The sequence below is a fragment of the Pelophylax lessonae genome, assembly GCF_965119305.1.
Source record: "Pelophylax lessonae genome assembly, chromosome: 10".
NCBI lineage: Eukaryota > Metazoa > Chordata > Amphibia > Anura > Ranidae > Pelophylax > Pelophylax lessonae.
The window spans coordinates 71,075,871-71,095,240 of record NC_138777.1 but is presented as its reverse complement, the minus strand read 5'-3'; the positions used below and the strand labels follow the sequence as shown (position 1 = coordinate 71,095,240).

General features: G+C 42.3%; 1 protein-coding gene across 6 annotated transcripts in view; it reads left to right on the top strand.

Moving 5' to 3' along the window:
* The first annotated feature begins 505 nt into the window (after window positions 1-505).
* The window catches only part of PPP6R3 (protein phosphatase 6 regulatory subunit 3), a 144,888-nt gene continuing 126,023 nt past the window's right edge, over window positions 506-19,370 (top strand). For 3 of the 6 annotated variants that reach the window (XM_082269819.1, XM_082269820.1, XM_082269816.1), the window contains exons 1-5: window positions 508-665; window positions 9,432-9,664; window positions 17,725-17,911; window positions 18,142-18,279; window positions 19,066-19,131. In XM_082269819.1, the coding sequence (XP_082125945.1) occupies window positions 654-665; window positions 9,432-9,664; window positions 17,725-17,911; window positions 18,142-18,279; window positions 19,066-19,131 (636 nt within the window). In that variant the 5' untranslated portion in view covers window positions 508-653. Of the gene's footprint in view, window positions 666-9,431; window positions 9,665-17,724; window positions 17,912-18,141; window positions 18,280-19,065; window positions 19,132-19,370 lie in introns of all 6 variants that reach the window. The other 3 variants (XM_082269817.1, XM_082269815.1, XM_082269818.1) reach the window with 2 other exon arrangements.

Genomic DNA, 19,370 nt, shown 5'->3' with positions numbered 1-19,370 from the left:
ATGTGAACCGTCTCTAACATGTACTTAACCGTACAGTGTCCTGAAGCGAAGTTGGAGAAAGTTTCCCTAAACCAAGTGGAAGATGCCAAAAATGTTACCTGTACCTTAGTGCAGACATTTGAGAAACTTGGTGAGCCAATCACACAAGCAGGAAATGACATTTCTGGAGGCATTGTGCAATCTGCACCAACATTGTGCAGAAAGCCTCCAGGTTGCCATATTGCATTGAATTTTTTTAATGGTTTTTAGAAAATTACAAGAACTAAAGATTTAGATGCAAAAGGTCATATTTAATACCGTTAAATTACAAAAAAGCTTGTGAAGCAATTTTATATACTATATATTTTAAAAGTTTAGTCCTTTTTTAAAACCATCCCACTTAGTTGACAACTTATTTCTACAGCCACTGTTTTTATTCCCTATTTAGTTATGTGCTGAGACAAGTTCTAGTATTCAGCGACAGTCTCTTTGCCTCACATACAGAACTGAACTTGTGGTTCTACTTTTCACAGTTTTTTGTTTTTCCTTGTTCCAAGGCACCTGCTTTCTGTTGGAATTTGATGGACTAATCTTTGCCTCCACCTGCCCCCGTTGACTGAGAATCCCCTAATGTCATCTAGCTTCGGAGCAACATTCTGACATTTCACAGTAACATGTTTGCCGCAGTACGAGCCTTTTATTTCTCCATTTTCATTTCATGTCCTTGTTTTTATAGTGTTTTTCTAAGTCCGATGTTCCCTCCGTATAGCAGAATGAATCTTCTAGCTACTTTTCATTAGCACTGTATATGACAGTCATCTATATTCTTAAAATATGTGCTTTAAGTTAACATTTTAAGAGGCTATATTGTTTTTAACTCAAAAGCTGATTATTCTGCTCTTCTGTTTTCCCTAACTACACATATTGTATAGTGATCTAACATTCTGCAGCAAACTTTACCTGTTATGTTTGAGCAATCATTCAGATGTTGAAAATGTACATGCAGTCTTAGGCCCCTTTCACACTTGTGCAACTTGTCGTGCAACTTTGGACATCAAAGTTGCACGACATGTCATTCGCCATGTTTTCCGATGATGCCCATTTCTGATGATGCCGTTCATATATGTGCAACTTAAAGTAGTCTCTGCACTACTTTGACCTTCTTTTTTTTTTTTTTTTTTTTTTTTTTTTTTTTTTTTTTTTTGCGTTTTGAGGTCGCAAATAGGTATTGCTTCAAGCCCAGTCAAAATCGCATAAAAACATGGTTAAATCGCGTGACTTTCAAGTCGCACAAGTGTGGAAGGGGCCTCATTCCTGTTTACAGGACGTACGTAACTTTTTAGGATACTTTTTTTGGTTTAAAGCTGGACTCCTGGCAGATATTAAAGGCTCACATTAGTAGAGATTTTTTTTAATATATTAGGTTAAATCAGTTAGCCAAGATTGCATTAAGTTAAAGCTTCCCTGTCCCCATAAAGGTAAATTCCTTTCCTGCTGCTGCTGCAAGCCGCTGTAAAATCTGCTGAGAAATCAAACTTCAACAGTTTGTCCTTTTATCTCCTGCTTTGCTCAGTGGTTCCTTGAATAAGATATGTTACATGAGTAGTCGGTATGCAGTCAGGCATACATTTATTAACACCCTACACATTTCATAGTCTTCCCTCCACTTTTCTTGTTGCAGCAGGTTTTCTGGGTAACAGGCTAAGACATACGTACACAAAGAGATATATATTCTTCTGATGGCTGTATCTGCTGATGATTTGTCATGCAGTCTCGAAGGGCCTTTATTGGGCATCATGCATCATTTAGTTTTAACAAAGCATGCTGATATGTAACCTGTAAAGTAAGAAAACCCCGGCTCTCTGTTCATGTAAATCAGCAAGATGGCATTCCCCAGCTTTCTCAAACAGTTTGAGAAAGCTAGGGAATGCCGGTCATTCATCAGTGACAGACTTAGAAAGTTCTGTATACTCCTGCCATGTGCCTTTGTTTATGCTGTGTAAATGCTTATAACAAATGCGCTTCAAATAAACCTTCACAAGAACACCCAGACATCCGATACTGGGTGTGTTTGTATACCACTGGATTTCAAAACCTGTTGGGAGCCAGTGGGTGAGTTCAGCCAAAATGAAGCCCCTAATGCCAGCCAATGGGTTTTTCATTCTTTTTCAGTTTTGGATAGGTTATGGAAATGTTAGAACTTCAGTCCTTCCCCCCCCCTATTTCCTCACTTCCTGCCCAGGTGGCTGGTGTCAAACAGGAAATGGGAGGAAGTATACCCAACAGGAACACCTGGTAGAATCTCTGTTTTAAGCTCAGTTTCCCCCACTCTCTCCAGAACTTCAGCTGAACTAGAGCATTAGCTGTTCAAGTTTTATAGAAGTCGTATAAATTTAAATGTTAAAGGCAACAGCCTCGCCCCTTAGCCTTTTTATTGCCATTTCTGTTGTCACTTTGTAATTATTTTGTGTTGTGCAATATCTCTATGTAATAACTGCTTAGGAGCTAGAATTTGGATTATGTAAAAGGACTTCTTCAATAAAGTTGCAAATACTTTAGGGTAATAAACTATAACTTGCATAATGTATAAGCCTAACCCCACCGTTTTCTACAGGTTTTGGAGTTTTGTTTGAAAATTTTACAAACTCATTTACATAACCTTCTTTAGGTTTTCCATTTTATTTTCAGATTGCAAAAAAACCTGTTCCAAATAACTGCATGCGTTGCATAACACATACGTCATGTTCCATTTTAATTGTTTGTGTTTTGCATCTTTTAAAGGACTTCTTCAAGAACTAATAACTGTTTTGATGTTTTTGCTTTTCAGCAATGCAATTCCAAAGTAGTATTAAATCCCTCAAAGTGATTGTAAAGTCTTTGTGGTGGTTGCTTTTTTTTTTTTTTTTTTGTTAAAAATAAACATGTTCAACTTCCCTTCTCTGTGCAGTTGGTTTTGCACAGAGCAGCTCGAATCTTCCTCTTCTCGGGTCCCTCTTTGATACTCCTGGCCCCTCCTGTTGCGTGCCCCCACAGGATGCAGCTTGCTATGGGGGCACCAGAGCCGAGTCACAGCTCCCTGTGTCAAGACAGAGCTTCAACCCGGCCCCTCCCCCTCTTTCTTGGCTTACTGAATTTGACAGCAGTGGGAGCCAATGGCGCCCTGCTGCTCTCTCGGCCAATGTGGAGGCAGAGTCCCTGGCAGTTGAGACACTTCTGCATCGTCGCTGGATGGGCTCGAGTAAGTAAAAAAAAAAAAGGCTTTTTCTCGATCGTTCATTGACAGACGCAGTCTCTGATCTTCATATCAGTAGGGTTATACTGCCCCCTACAGGAGTAGGACACTAGGCAGAAAAGTTCTGGCTCTGCCTATGGGCAGTCCCAGGGGGTATACCCGCTCTCCCTGCTATAGGATGTCAGTTTTAATCTGCCTAGTCAGGAGTAAGGACCCAGTTCCTTGCTGGTCTTTCTAGATAGTTTTTTTTTTTTTTTCTAGTTAGCTTTTTCTCAGGATTTTCTTCCCGTGAGATGTACAAGCAACTAAGCCGGATCTGGGCGACGTTCCGATTGACCGACAGCCCCCCCCACTTCAGCAGAGGGGTTCTGTCAGGGGATGGCGCCCGCCTGTTCCTAGTATGGTGGGTGAATGTCCCCCCACCCCCCTGGCAGATTTTGGGGTGGACGTGGGCCCCTCCCTAGGACGGTCAGACCCTCACAACCCCAGGGTTCCCCTCTGTCCTGTCACTACCCCCCTCCCCCCCCTCTCCTCACTACTGGGGCTGTGGGACGTTTGGGACCAAGTTTCAGTTGATTTATGTAGAACTCATTAAAATAGCCATGTAGTTATGTCAGGCCTAGTAATTAAAGCACAAATCTTGACACGAAGTCCCTCTCATGAGCATGGAACTCTCGCACAATGAGGTCTTGCTACTAAAATTACTGAGATTCACAAGACACTAAGAGCCGGTTCACACTGAGGCGATCCGACTTCAGGGGGCGACCTGTGAAGTCGCTGCACCGCGACTTCGGCGCGACTTGCAGGGACTTCACACAATGGAAGTCTATGCAAGTCGCTCCCAGGTTGCCTCAAAGTAGTACAGGACCCTTTTTCTAAGTCGGAGCGACTTGTGTCACTCCTATTAGAACGGGTCCTGCACTACTCAGTGGACCGCGACCGACCGCGACTTGTCAGGCTGACAAGTCGCCTGACAAGTCGCGCTAATGTGAATGGGCCCTAAGAGTAAGGCTGCAACTAACTATTTTCATAATCGATTTAGTTGGCTGATTGTTTCGATTAATCTATTAGATAATAACCTTTAAAGTGTGGTGTTGGGAAAGTGTAAAAAAAAAAGTGTGAATATCTGTGTGTGTGTGTGTATTATGTGTCCTATGTTGGTGGCTTGATGAATGCTACCTGTGCCTGCTGTCACTTATGCTAATCATAAAAAAAAAACATCTTTCAAAACAAATTTATTTCAAGAAAGTTTGTTCGATTTTCTAATTGTTAGTGGGGTTAAATCGATGTTCGTTTTCGACCAAAGTGATGGGAAAATTCGAAAGAGCAAAATGGAAATCTTCTTGGTCAAATTCATTTTCAGACCGTGTATGTGGTTTTCATTCAAAAATTACATTTATTTTAAAACCTTGTTAAAAGCAAGTGATATTTTCAAACATTCTTTCTTTCAGCGAATGTACAAAGATTTTTCGCATAAATATTCTAGTCCGAAAATCGCGGCAATAAAGCAGTTTTGAGTTTTGAAAAAAATACTTGACCCTTCTAAATATGCAGCGGCTAAAAAAAGCATAGATGTGAACATGTCCCATAGGAAACCATGTTAAATGAACTGTAGTGTGTTTAAGGCACCAAAAAACGCGTTGTCGTGAACCAGGCCTATGCCGTTTAGTAGCAGTGGCATGCTATTTTCTTTGTATCTGTCATAATGGGGTTATTAGCCCTTTTTTATAGTAAAAAAAAAAAAGCAGATAACCGCTACTATAAGGGGTTCATTAAGGCTACGTTGACATGTGGGCGTAGCGGATCACGGGCAGAATCACTGCGATTCTGCCTGGAATCCGGAATCATTGCAAATTGCGGGACGCCTGTGCGATGCCCGTGATTTGCAATGGCACCCCAAACGCTGTGCGATGTTGCCGCGATTTCCGCCTGCCGAATTGCGGTAACATCGCACAAACAGTATCGCATGATGCCCAAAAAGGTACAGGAGCTTTTGTGCGTCATGCATCCCGCGATTCTGTTTGCGCGATGTTACCGCGATTCGGCAGGTGAAAATCGTGGCAACATCGCACAGGGTTTGGGTGCCATTGCAAATCACGGGCATTGCACAGGAGTCCCACGATTTGCAATGATTCTGGATCTCGGGCAGAATCGTGTTGATTCTGCCCGTGATCCGCTACGCCCACATGTGATTGTAGCTTTATACGGTGAAAAAGTGAAAGTCCTAATATAGATTATATCATATAAATCATAATAAATACACCCAGAAGTAGGATATATGGGCATTTTAACTAGGAGTCGGTGCCGGTTCACATTTGTGCGGCTTGCGAGATCGCATGTAATTCAGAGCGCACTGCTCCTTCATTACATGCGATCTGATGTGCGGATGCAAGTTCAGCCATACACTTTGTATGGCTGAATTCGCACAGTATCAGCACCAAACACGCACATGAGGCATTTTTTCAGCCGTATCAGAATCTGCTCGCACAGTGGTTCACACTTGTGTGATCTGACAGTTCGCACAGAATCGGATCGCATTGCGATATGCGATCAAACTGGGGGTGTCCTTAACATTTAATTGACACCCCCTGCGTATCGCATATGGCAGTGGGAACTGCCAGATGTGCGGATGCGATGCGGGATCACACTGCATATTCGCAGCGTTCCCGCATCGCACAAGTGTGAACCGGCACTCAGACATGAAGCTATATGAAAGGTGGAAAGGAAAATATAAATCTTTTATATTAAAGTAGTACTAAAAGCTGAGACTTTTTTTTTTTTTTTTTTATGGATATAATTTTAAATGTAATTACAGTAAACTTTTGCCAGTTTTGTGCATTATAATGTCTTACCCTCCAGTGTATTAGCCTTCATCTTCTCTGGGTTCAGATGCTGATTTTCTCTGCACAATCTTTAAAGTGTGTGTGGTTTTTTTTTTTTTGTTTTTTATTTCCCCAACAAACCTGTTTATACATACCTGCTCTGTGTAATGGTTTTGCACAGAGCAGCCCTGATTCTCCTCTTCTGGGGTCCTCCTTTGACGCTTCTGGCTCTTCCTGCCTTCAGAGCGCCCCAATTGGAAGCTGCAAAGTATAGAGTGCCCCTATAGCAAGGTAAACTAAAACTTCTGCCCAGGACTATGTGCCCCATAAGGCCATTGCTCCTCACACATTCACAAGTTCTCAGGCACTTACTGACATGTATGGAGGTTGTACTGAAGCTGTATGTGTGCTTCACTGTACTTCCTGATATGTAAACAATGTACAATGTATTTTGTATGCAGGCCAACTAATTGGCTGACCAGCTAATCAATTATGAAAATAGTTGACAACTATTTTTTCAAAATTGATTAATTGTTTCGACCCTAGCTAGGAGCATTGAAGCCTAAATAGTTTCTTGATAAAGTACATTCAGATCCATAAATATTGGGACATGGACACAATTCTAATCTTTTTGGCTCTATACACCACCACAATGGATTTGAAATGAAACAAACAAGATGTGCTTTAACTGCAGATTGTCCGCTTTAATTTGAGGGTATTTACATCCAAATCAGGGGAATGGTGTAGGAATTACAACAGTTTGTATATGTGTCAGAAGTAGGCTTGGTCCTTAAGTGGTAAACAAACACTGTCGCTGGTTTTCATTTTAAAACCAAAGCCATGACCTAAAAAAAAGTTTAACCCTTTGGGTGCCCTATGCTGCTAAGACTTGCTGTTTTCCGGAGTTGCACTAACTGAAACCTCTTCAGCATCTGGCACACTTCGGGTGTGTCTGATTCCCGGTCAACCACTACAGGCTATGGTTTCTTTACCATGTCATTACTATGTCCTTTGCTGATGTAGAGGCTGAAGAAAGTAACCACAACTTTTGGTTTCTGATTCTAGTCAAAGGGTCTTTTTAAATCTCACATTTTACCTAGTAGCAAAAACTAAAGTTCAGGCAAAAATTTACTAGGCAATAGCATATGAGACACCCATTTTATTACTTTCTCAACTTGCATGCATTCAACCTGTGCAGTATACAGAGGCAAATGCTCTCTCGCGTTTACGCATTACCCAAAACCTTTTCCCTCATGTTAATGATCTGGAATTGACATTTATAGATGTGTATACTGATATTGTACAAATGTTCTGCTCCTTTCCATCTTTACGATCTACCTTTTGGAATCTACACCAATCAGCTATATTATGACCAGCCACCCAATATTGAGTAGGTCCCCTTTTACCACCAGAACAGCCTTTACTGTTTGAGAATATGTACTTTAAAGTGACATCCATGTGAATGGCAAGACCCAAGGTTTCCCAGCAGAACATTGTTCTAGAATATCATACTGCCTCTGTTGGCTTGCATTCTTCCCATAGGTTATCTTGATGGCTTCTCTTCCCTAGGTAAATGACGCAAACGCAGCTGGCCATCCACATAATGTAAAAGAAAATGTTTCGTCAGGCCACCTTCCATTGTTTTGTGATCCAGTTCTAATGCTTGTGCCCATAGTAGTTGCTTTTAGGTCAGCATGGGCACGGACACGGGTCAGCCTGGGCACCCTGACTGATCTGTGGCTATGCAACCCCATACGCATCAAACTTCGATGCACTGTGTGTTCTGACGCTTCTTTTCTGTCAAAACTAGCATTACCTTTTTCAGCAATTTGAGCTACAGTAGCTCTTCTGTTTGGTCGGACAACACAAGCCAGCCTTCGTTCTCAATGTGTATGAATGAGCCTTTGCAGCCCATGACCCTTTCCTTTCTTGGACCACTGTTGGTACTTTCTGACCACTGCAGATGTGGAACATCCCACAAGAGCTACAGTTTTGGAGTTGCTCTGACCAAATCTAGCTATTGCAATGTGTCCCTTGTCAGTCACTAAGATCCTTACACTTGCCCATTATGTCTGCTTTCAAAACGCCAGGGACAATGTGTTAATTTGCTGCCTAATACATCCCAGCTTTAGATGCCATTGTAACAAGGTCAAAAATGTTAAACTACCTGTCAGTGGCCATAAAGTTATGGCTGATCAGTGTATATTTTCATGATTTAACTATGTATTGTATTAAATGCTATACTTAAGCAATAGTGGTGGCTACATGCATCTATTATTTATTTATTTTTCTTTTATTCCTTTTTAGTAGCAAAGATTCTATTTTCTGCCAGCAATTACCATCACTGGCCTATATCTGAGGAATGTCTGTGTCACATTTTTAGGTTTTGCTAGAAATTGTAGATTCTAATCAATTAGTGGAGGCCCACCGTGAAATATGACGCTGCCATCGTCTTGTTTTATGTAAAAGTGCAAGCGCAAAAGCTGTCACACTTGTCTTTCCTTTGAATCGTAAAGTGGCTCTAAAGCCTAAACCTTTTTTACCTTCATGCGGTAGCACTCAAACCCCCCCCCCCCCCCCTTTTTTTTTTTTTTTTTTTTTTTATTTATGCCTGAGCCCTAATTTGATCAAGCTCTGCAAGTCTGCAGCCCTTAACAGTGCTGTTAAAGCCAGTGACGAGGGAGCGAGGCTGAGTCCCGCTGTCAATGGACGCTGCAGCGGGCTCGGGAGCGAGCATGCTCAAGTGCCCACTTTGGGAACTGGTTTCCCTTAGGGGCACTGGAGAGAGGGAAGGGGCCAGGAGTGCCACCAAGGGACCCTAAAACGAGGTTCGTGGCCGCTCTGTGCAATTCAATTGCACAGAGCAGGTAAGTATAGACGTGTTTTTTTTTGTGTGGGGGGTTGTTCCCCCATTTTTACCTTTGCAATCATTTGAAATGAGAGAGTAAATGGGGCAATCAGTTGGTGGGTGTCTCTTGCAACTTTGAATAAATCATGGCAGCCAGTATTAATCTGGCTATGCTAGAATCCAGTCATGAGTGCTTTCCAACTAGCTCATAAATGAGGAACAAATATAAAGCACATTGCATGGTACACAATATTTAAAACTGTACATTTTACAATCCAGAAGGTAAAGTTCATCTGATGTTGGAAAATCTTTCATTTCTGATCTAGAAAGCTTAGAACATGGCTCGTATGCCGACTCTGTCAAAGTAGTTGTCAGATGTCCTTCCAGTTTTGTTTTCATTTTTTCACTTGTTGGTTTATCTTTCAAGGTATGTCAGTCTTCCTCTCATGCTTAAAGTACAATGAGGCATCATATCTCCGCAATGTTAAATTAGGCAATTGCGTAGGTGCTCTCCAATGTCAAATGTTGAAATGTGACTTTTTCTCATCAGCCAAGTATGTTTTGGAAGTTCGACCTGCATTCTTCATCTCACATAGACACCCTCTTAGAGAGAGATGAAGTGACCCTAAAGGAGTTGATGGATGAAGAAGATATATTGCAGGAATGCAAGGCGCAGAATCGTAAACTTGTGGAGTTTTTATTAAAATCCGAGTGTTTGGAAGACTTGGTGACCTATATTACAGAGGAGCCACCCCAAGACATGGATGAGAAAATTCGTTACAAGTAAGATATGCACTAATCATGTTTGCTGTTTTCAAATGGGTGTTCTGATATACATTGAGAGGTATTTCCCAAGATTGAAGCAGACAGAATCTGGAGTAGCTGTGTATGGTAAATCAGCGAACTTCTATATTTCCTTTTTTAAAATTTTAACTGAGCAAGCTGAAGTTGGAAGCTGGTTACTATGCACCACTGCTTCAAGATTCCTTCCCTACTAATGTGCTGTACCTTATTAAAAAGAATGGAAGCAAAGGCTTCCAGAAACATTTTGTTGCTCTGGAAGCATCCCTGTTCTTCTGGCTTATTTTGGTTGACTTCTGACACTTCTGTGCTGCCCTATGCAGCCAGCTCTACAGTTGACAGGCAGTCGATGAAGAAAAGTTTCATAGCATATTTAAAAGGGAAAGGTCTCAACTAGAAATAATTTATACAGCAATCTATTCCTAAGACAATGCAACAAATTTCCTGAGCAAATACTTAGAAGCATGGAAAGCTCCATGACATTACTGGCCTAGTCTACGGTTACACAAGGCTTGTGGGAGAGACTAATGGGCCATACACACTATAAGATTTTCTGAAGACTTTTTTTTTCCTTTAGACTTGCCAAAACCATATAATATGAGGTCAAACCTAAACACTTTCAATTTGTATGCAATCTGGCAGGCCCTTGCACTACATAGAAAAGGTAAATCTGAAGGAAAAAGTCTTCAGAAAATCTTAGTGTGTATGGCCCTTTAATGTATGCAAGGTCAAAAAATACTTCATAACCTCTCTACAATACCTGTACTTTTTTTTTTTTTGTTCCATGTTCTCTTTTTAACCACTTAAGCCCCGGAAGATTTTACCCCCTTCCTGACCAGGGGGTATTTTGCGATTCAGCACTGTGACTTTAACGGACAATTGCGCGGTCGTGCGAAGCTGTATCTAAACGAATTTGGCGTCCTTTTTTCCCCACAAACAGAGCTTTCTTTTGGTGGTATTTGATCACCTGTGCGGTTTTTTTTTTTTATCACGCGCTATAAACCAAAAAAGAGCGTAAATTTTGCAAAAATAGCAATATTTTTCACATTTTTTTTTTATTTGAAATTCCCCCCAAAAAAGATGTAAAAAATAAAAATTTTATTAACATTTTCGGCCAATTTGTTTTATGCTACCTATGTTTGGAAAAAACGCAAAAAGCGTATTTTGATTGGTTTGCGCAAAAGTTATCGCGTTTACTAACAAAGGGAAAGATTTTTGTCATTTTTGGTGTTTTTTTTTTTTTAACGCGTAATGGCGGCGGTCTGCGATTTTTTTTTTTTTTTTTTTTTGCAGTACTGCGACATTGCGGCGGACAGATCGGACCCTTGACTGACATTTTTGCCACTTTTGGGGTTACCAGTGACATTTCTACAGTAATCAGTGCTATACATATGCACTGTTACTGTAAAAATACACTGGCAGTGAACGGGTTAACTTTTTTGAAAGGGAGGGGCTATGTTTTTCCCTAGGGGCGTGCTTTCTACTGTGATTGGCTGTGGCTTCAGATGTATGAAGAGTGATCAACGGTTCTACATAGTAGAACCGTATGATCATCCTTCATACACAGGGGAGAATGACAGGCAGCTTGTTTACACAAGCTGCCTGACTTTCTCCCTCTCCCCCTCCGATCGCAGAGTGACCGGCGGACATCGGGTCCGTGACCACGCCTCCGGCGGCGCGCGCTCGCTCCCTAGACCCTCACAAGCTAGTGACGTAGCCCTATGTCACTTTGCCTGTGAGGGGCTGACCGCCGACGTAGATAGTCGTGCGGCGGTCGGCAAGTGGTTAAATGCTACAAGTACACAACAGTACCTGTTTATTTTTTTTCAATTTCTTAATTTTCACTGTTCACAGCCTAAAGCAGGACAGATGAGCTTTGTTCTATCTTCCCTATGCAGCAGTGGATCATGGTTATAGGCCAATTACAGGCGCCCTAAATGGATCCTTTTTTCTATATCTGTTGCGGCATATGGGGAGAACTCCATTAAATAACTAGGGACTCCTCCTAGCGTTACAATGGGGGGTACTTGCTTTGTGAAGCATCCTGCTCCACAGTGACTAATTCTCAGTGAGATTAGTAAATGGCCGGTGGGACCCATAAAGATTTTCATGGTCCAGTTCCCACTTTAATGAAAATCAACCAAACTATTTTTTTGTTCTTCAGAAATAATTCATCGAAGCATACTTCTTAATGGCTCTGTAATCTAGTTTCACTAAATTGTTTTCTTAGTGTTTTTCTGCCTCCTTGTAATGTCCTTTTGGGCGCTCCAGAACGTCTCACTTTTCCCCATCCAGTGCACATTGGTTGCAGTCCTGTGCATTGCTCTGTCCTCTGCAAACCCTTATAGTGAATGCCAGGAGCAAGCAAGAGGGTGGCTACGTCCCTACAAACTAGGTCACTGTGGAGAGTAAACATGGCCACTTTCTAGCAGGAAGCTGGATCATAGTAAAAATTAAAGGATTTGGAGGAGGCGAAGAACAATAGACACTTTTTTCGCTATCGTTCATCGACAGACGCAGCTCTTTTTATTCATAGACTCATAGGGTTATGCTCCTCCTTCTAGGGATAGACACTAGGTGGAAAAAAAGACTTGTCCACCCCTATGGGGGCTGTCCCAGCAGGCATAACCTCTGCTAGTCTGTTTTGTTCTGCCTAGTGTCAGGGATAGACCTAGCTCCCTGCTGGGACTTCGGTCTTAGCTGTATCAGGGAAGAATTTGTGCTTTTTATATTTGAACTAGTTAGTTCCTGAGGACCAAGATCCAGAGGAACTACAAGCAATAGCTGGCTGGTATTCGCACTGGATAATCTAAATCCTTAAGGTCTCCCAGCCTGGCCATCGAGTTTGAGCAGGTTATAGTCCAGAACTAGGCCTCGCCACGACAGTGCCCTGCTGGATGGGGACGAGCCTGCGAGTTGATCATCTCGCCGGAATGCAAACAAACTGGAACGTTCTGAGTCACAGCTTCTCCTTGGCTAACAGCACACCCATCCCGGGTGGGAGGTGATCTGTTTTGGAGTGACGCCCACCTGGCACCGTGGTATGGTATGTAATATGCCCCCCCAAAACCCCTGGAGGGCACTGGGCGGGTGTGGGCCCCTTCCTGGAATGGTCAGACCTTGGGGGTTCCCTGGCATCCTTTAGGATATACCCCTGACTTTTCCCTCCCTTAGCAGGTTTTTTACCTTGGGGGGCAGTAATAATGTGGCCGCTTCGGCGCTTATTTGAGGGGTGTGGTTGTTCTGAGTGGATCCCTGGTTAGGGGCCCTTTTGATGACCTCTATTTTGGGACCCCCCTGGTCCCGGAGACCGCATGGCGTGCCGCGTGGGCTGCCATTTTGCTGTATTTCATGATCGGTTTTCCCATTAGTTTGTATGAGCAGCCATTTTAGGTTTTACCCCCATTGAGAATGTATTTGTGACCATTTTCTTGAGGTCCGTGGGCTGGACAGACATGCAGCAGGCTTTTTTCAGGATGGAGGCAGAGCTGCTTCCTCTTCCTGTGCAGCTCATTGTTACTTTCATTTCCTACACTGATCAGACTGGACGTTTTCCCTCTGGTACAGTTTTCTTGGGGTCTATATTCACACACACACAATCAGGGTTGAAGGTCTGCAGTATTAGCGGTGAGACTGCATTTTTGTTTGTTGTGCTCTTAAAGGGACATACACAAAAAATGTTTAGTTATAATGGATTCCCTGGATGTATTTTCTTCTGCAGACCCCCTGGAAACGACTACGGGACTCTCCAGTTCACAGTTGCAACCAGAAATTGCAGGTTTTTTTGCAAAGCCTGATGTCAAAGTGGATTTTGTCTCTTCTGGTGCTGCCAGCCGCAAATGTCCTCCGCCCTCACCTCCATTGGCAGGGTCCTTGGATATGGTCGCCACAGACCTCCTTGGGGGGGGGGGGGGGGGTCAGTGTCTTTGCATTCTGGTGGTGAAGAGGACCGGTCCTCATTGGCAGCCGCGCAGGAATGTGCATTGGTGGAAGCCCTGATAGTTTCTGTGCGGGAAACTTTAAAAATGGTTGATGAACCCACAGCGTCGGGTACGCAGGTGTCTTTTGGCTCCCGCAAATCCCATAAATGGCCAGGTTGATTAAAGCGACTCTGGTACCAGTGGAAGTCTCCTACCTTTCCGGATCCCGTGGATAGATGGGTGGAATCCTTGTCCGCCATTTACACATGGTAGCAGGTCACGTGTTGAAGGCTACCTTTTGTGACTGTTTTAGTAGCGCAGACTGTTACTTTTAAGTAACTTCACCCATTCAGTAACTTGGAAGCTGAACGGTTACCCCCTGCGGTACTGGATCTATTGGATCAGTTGCTCAAGTCCTGGTGTTCATGTGTGATACATCATTGAACATAGCCCTGTTAGGGGCATTGGCAGTGGGGATTGCTATTAGACGCATGGTGTGGCTAAAGGGCTGGTCTGTTGACCAGGCTTCCAAAAAGGCCTTGACTGATCGTCCCTTCACTGGGGAGAGGCTGCTTGGATTGTCTCTGGATGAGCTGATCAATATCTCACTGGGGGTAAGGAGTACTTCTTCCCCAAGCCTCTAAGGGCAAGGCACCACGGGGGTCTTCTTTTGCTGCTCGTGGGCGACCAGTTCTTACCTCCGGGTCGCAAGGGAATGTTCAGGTCTTCTGGGGATTCCAAGAAGACTTGCTCAGGTAAATCGGAGATGGACCAGTCCGGATCTGCAGATGAATCTGCGTGATGGGGCGCCCTCACCAGTTTCTGGGTTGGGGGGACGTTTCAGATTTCTTTCTGGAGCCAGGCTCCTCTCAAGTACACCTTATCAAGTACACCTTATGGTGGTACTTGGAGATAAGGTGGTACTTGGAAGCCTGTTCAGTTGTTTGATTTGTTGGCTACTTAGCCATTGGGGAATTCAGTTTTTGGGTCTTGTTCCCACCCCTCATGATTTACTGCTTTGGGACATCCCTATGAGCCCCTCTACTTCTGCATTATGGGGTTCTTTCTAACACTGTAACCAAACTGTTTGAGACTAGCAGAGCCTGAGAGGGGTTTATGCCTGCTGGGACAGCCCCCATAGGCGTGGACAAGTCTGTTTTTTTTTTTTTTTTTTTTCCTGACTAGTGTCTATCCCTAGGAGGAGCATAATCATATGAGTCTATAAATAAGAGCTGCATCTGTCGAACTTCAGAGAAAATGATTTTACGGTAAGTTCTTACAAAAATCCAGTTTTTGTAAGTTAAGCATACATAAATGGATTTTGTTTCTTTTAAAACCAGAGTTAAGTGTCGCATTAAATAGTAATATTGTGGTTATTCTGGAATCTCCAATGATCTGCACTAAATTTAGCACTAACTGTTTTTTGTTCAGAGTAGGACCAATATATACTACTTCTGTGCTATTCTTCCTTTTTGTAATATATATACTACTACTTCTGTACTTTAGCAAGAGAACATCAGTCGCACAGCAAGTCTTTGCTTAAAAAGTAATCTTCCAGCACCGCTACCTAAGATCATTGTCTCGATCTTGAATAGAAAATGTAAACCAAAAGGCAATTAAAAACCCCTCCCTGCCCCTCACCCTCAATTGTTTTTGACCATCCAGGAGTACAAAGTAAAGTTTTTGTTCACCCTGGCTCTGGTAGTTTTAGTTATCACGGCTCCCTTGGTGTAGGGGGTTCTCCATGTTAGTGTCCTCCTTACCTGAGAGTGTTTGATCTGGCCTTCAACAGCGGTGTTTAGAGGCAACTCTGGCAGTCCTGCATAGTAGTGTGTCCCCTCTGACTGTGACGGAGAGCTGTGGAAACTTTGGCTCTAGCAAGTGTTTCTCCTGAGGTTCCCACAGCCTGCAGGAGAAGGCTATGTATTCTGCCTGGGAGAACCAAGATGGCACCTGTTGTATTCCCGGCACCAGGAAATTGAGTAATTCTGGCATGACACACACCTTTCCGGTCAGCACCAAAAGAGTTCTCAATCGGTCTAAGATCTTGAAGGAAAAATGTTGCTACCTCATCTGCCTGGGATTCTGGTCCAGACATTTTAGTAAATGGTGTAGGAGAATCTGCTCATGCAAATACATTTGGTTTCCATCTCTGACTGTAGTCCTTTCTAGGTTACCGAATATACAGTGCAGAAAAGAAGGTTCTAAACATATTTTCCTCTGAAAAGGAAAAGTATTCTACAGAAAGGCTCTGTCTGGCAGTTATTGCAGATTTTAGAATTCCTAATGCTGGCAGTCTTGGGTGTAGTATGGGTCCAGATGTCTTCCAGAAGGCTATAGAATTTCCTGCTGGGGGAATGGAATCGCAGGCACAATTCACGAAGTACGGATAGTGACCTTTACCCAAGGGGATTTTCTGGGTCTCACTTGGTGGGAAGATCCACAATCTGTGAGTGACTCTTTTCTGCAGTATACCCCTACAGGAAAACTAGGTACCAGTTCATGGCTTACAGGCTTGTGAAATCTGGGAGTCAGTGTTAATTGGAACAGCCCTACAATCACAGAGCACTTCTAGCAATGAGGAGAGTTTGCTGGTCTTCCTTTGAAGAATGTTTAGATGAAAAACTATTCAGACAATGCTACAGTGGTAACATGTATTAACAAATTGGGAGGTACATGGTCTGATCCCCCTCTTATCCTTGAAGAAATTTTACATGAGCAGAGCAACAACTATTTTGCTCTTGGCGCTCCATGTCAATTGAACGTTCTCCTAGTGAACTGTATTGACTACAGATTTTCTTCCTATCTATCCAAAACAGGAAAGTAGAAAATGTTATTTTTTTCCCCCTGGAAAAGGAAGTCTAGCTCTAGGGACAGATGCCCTGCCTCATCCGTGGGGGTTCATATTTGGATATGCTTTTCCTTTAGTAATCTTGCATCTTTTGGTGTTCAGGAAGGCCATTCAGGATGGGGTGCGGGTAATTCTGATTGCTCTGTGGTGGCTGAGATGTTGGTTTTCAGCGCTGTGTATTGCAATCTCCCCATCGTGAGTGCTCTAATCTTGGGGTCTGATGTTTACACCCGAATCCTTAGCTCTTCTGCCTTACCACTTGGAAGCTGAGAGGGGGATTCTCAGAAATGCCCTTCACTTCCAGGAAAATATGCCCTAAAGTAGAGAGAACCTTTTGTTGCTGGTATAGGTTAGGCAGCTATGTTTGATTCCCACAGTTCTAGATTTTAAGAGGGTGTTTGGAAAAAAAAAAAAAAGTTTTATATATTTATTTTCTTTAGTTCATCCTGAAGTACAGGCGGCAGGTCTTTTTGGAAACTGGACCCCGAAGATCCCTTAGCTAGATTTCCTGGTGGGTGGGAAACTTTGCATGTTTTAAGACTACTGCTTCCTGGAATTTGTACTTGGTAATGCTAAAAAACCTTTAGAATAGATTAGATTAATAACTGGACTAATAATGCAGACCTAAAGAGAGGATATTTCCCCCTTCCAATGCTCCATTGCTGGTGCTGGCATCTTCCCCCTGTGTGCAGGGTTTAGTTCATTTTCTTTGGCTGGCGCAGAATGACTCTTCTGCAATACCTACCAGCTTAGTGTATCATAGCAGAACTTTCGTTCAGCTTACGTTTCTTGCACTTAAATGGTCATGTGCTAGCTGTCACTTAGGCCTATGCAGGTTGCAATTTGAATTTTCAAGGTGCATTTTGCGTTTTTCAATACATGGGTGTCTATGGAACCAGAAAAAAGTCCCTGGCTGGCACAATTGCGGTGATCTTACCTGTAAGTGGGAGCATGGGTACCTGGTTTTGCATTCTGGCTTGCTTCTGTTGAAGATGGAGCCAATCATCTATCATGTAGCTGTCCTGAAGATCCTTAGAAATAGTAATAAAATATTTTGAAAAAAGTGGAGTTCTCCTGTCCAGACTTTTCGCGATAGTATTTTTTGGTACTCAAATCAAACTGCATAACTAGTAAAATTAAATCTGTTAAATAGGACCTTCCACTTCTCTTTTGCACATTCTAAACTAGATTATGCATCATAGATGGTTTTTTGTTTTTTATTCCTGTGCTTTTTAGTCAGCATGTTAGCTTCTGATCTGTTTTTCTTCTAGGTACCCAAATTTGTCTTGTGAGCTATTAACCTCAGATGTATCACAGATAAATGACAGACTAGGAGAGGATGAATCTTTACTCAAGAGGCTCTACAGCTTCCTTTTAAATGACTCCCCGTTGAATCCGCTGCTTGCTAGTTTCTTCAGCAAAGTATTAAGCATTTTAATCAGCAGGAAGCCAGAACAGGTATGTGTGAAGTCTCATCCATCTGGCCTTTTTTCATTTTTGGCATTCTTTCACATGCATGCAAAGAAAAAAATGATAGGTGTCATTTAAAGGAAAACGAATGGCTTTAGTCAGCTTTATGCTAGTTTTTGATCTTTTTTTTCTCTCTAAGGGTTTCTTTAACAATACGGTTTCTTGGTTTATCCTTTTACGCATGTTTAACATGTAAACCTTTTTGCTTCACTTTGCAGATTGTAGCGTTTTTAAAGAAAAAAGATGACTTTGTCGACTTGATAATAAAACATATAGGTACCTCTGCAATTATGGATTTGCTGCTAAGACTTCTCACATGTATTGAGCCACCACAGCTAAGGCAAGATGTCTTAAACGTAAGTTTTGGTAACTTCTGTCCTTTTAGCCAATAACGCATATGTGTTTATGCAGGATATGTGCCCAAATGTCCCATAACTTGAAATATTCAAATAACTTAAAGCGGAAGTTCCACTTGAACACCACCTCCTCCCCCATTTTTGGAGGTTTGTTTTTTTTTTTTGGGGAGCGGGTACATAGCTTTAGCAGGTACTTGCTCCCACTTCTGTTTCTGTGGCTTAGGCGATTGGAGCAGAAGCTCTCCCAAGCAATGCACAACACCCCTTCTCTTTACCCCCCCATGCGTAATTTGAAGCCACAAGCAATCAAAGCCGGCTTCCCTTCGTAAAAATGTAGGCACTGAGGACCCAAAGACCAGCGAAGCACTGGTAAAATCAATGCTTTTTTTTTTTTTGATTAACGAACCACTTTAAGATCAAATGTAAGTTACTGATCAGAATACATTATTTGATTGCAGCTTGCACATTTTCTGGTTAAATACAATGTATTGTTTTTATATTATCTAATTTCAAAACCTATATGGTTTATTACTATGTTATCTAATTTCAAAAATCTCTAACATTTTATTGTGCACCCCTAAAATCCTGTTCTTGTTTTATTCTATTTGAACGCCAAGATGGCAGGATGTTGATCATTTTGTACACCTGATCAATAGTTTAGCGCCTTTTTTCTTTAATGCCGAGAAGAACTTCTGATCCTTGGATTAAGTTTTCTTTCGAAGTTATTTACTTTTGGTCAGAAGCTAGATATACATTTTTTTCCCCATTTTGTCTCTTCCTCTATAGTGGCTAAATGAAGAGAAGATTATCCAGAGACTTGTAGAGTTAGTGCACCCTTCTCAGGATGAAGATGTAAGTATGACATTAATTGTTTCCACAGGGTTTTCTGCAAAATCCCTCTAGCTGTCTTAGTAGCTTTGCTAGGAACTTGTAGTGACTTCTGACTTTTTTTTTCTCTATCGTTCGACAGACGCAGCTCCATCTCTTCAGAAACTATAGGGTTATGCTCCTCAAAATCAGGAATAGGCACTAGGCAGGAAAAAAGCTTAACCACGCCTATGGGGCTGTCCCTGCAGTCATAACCCCACACA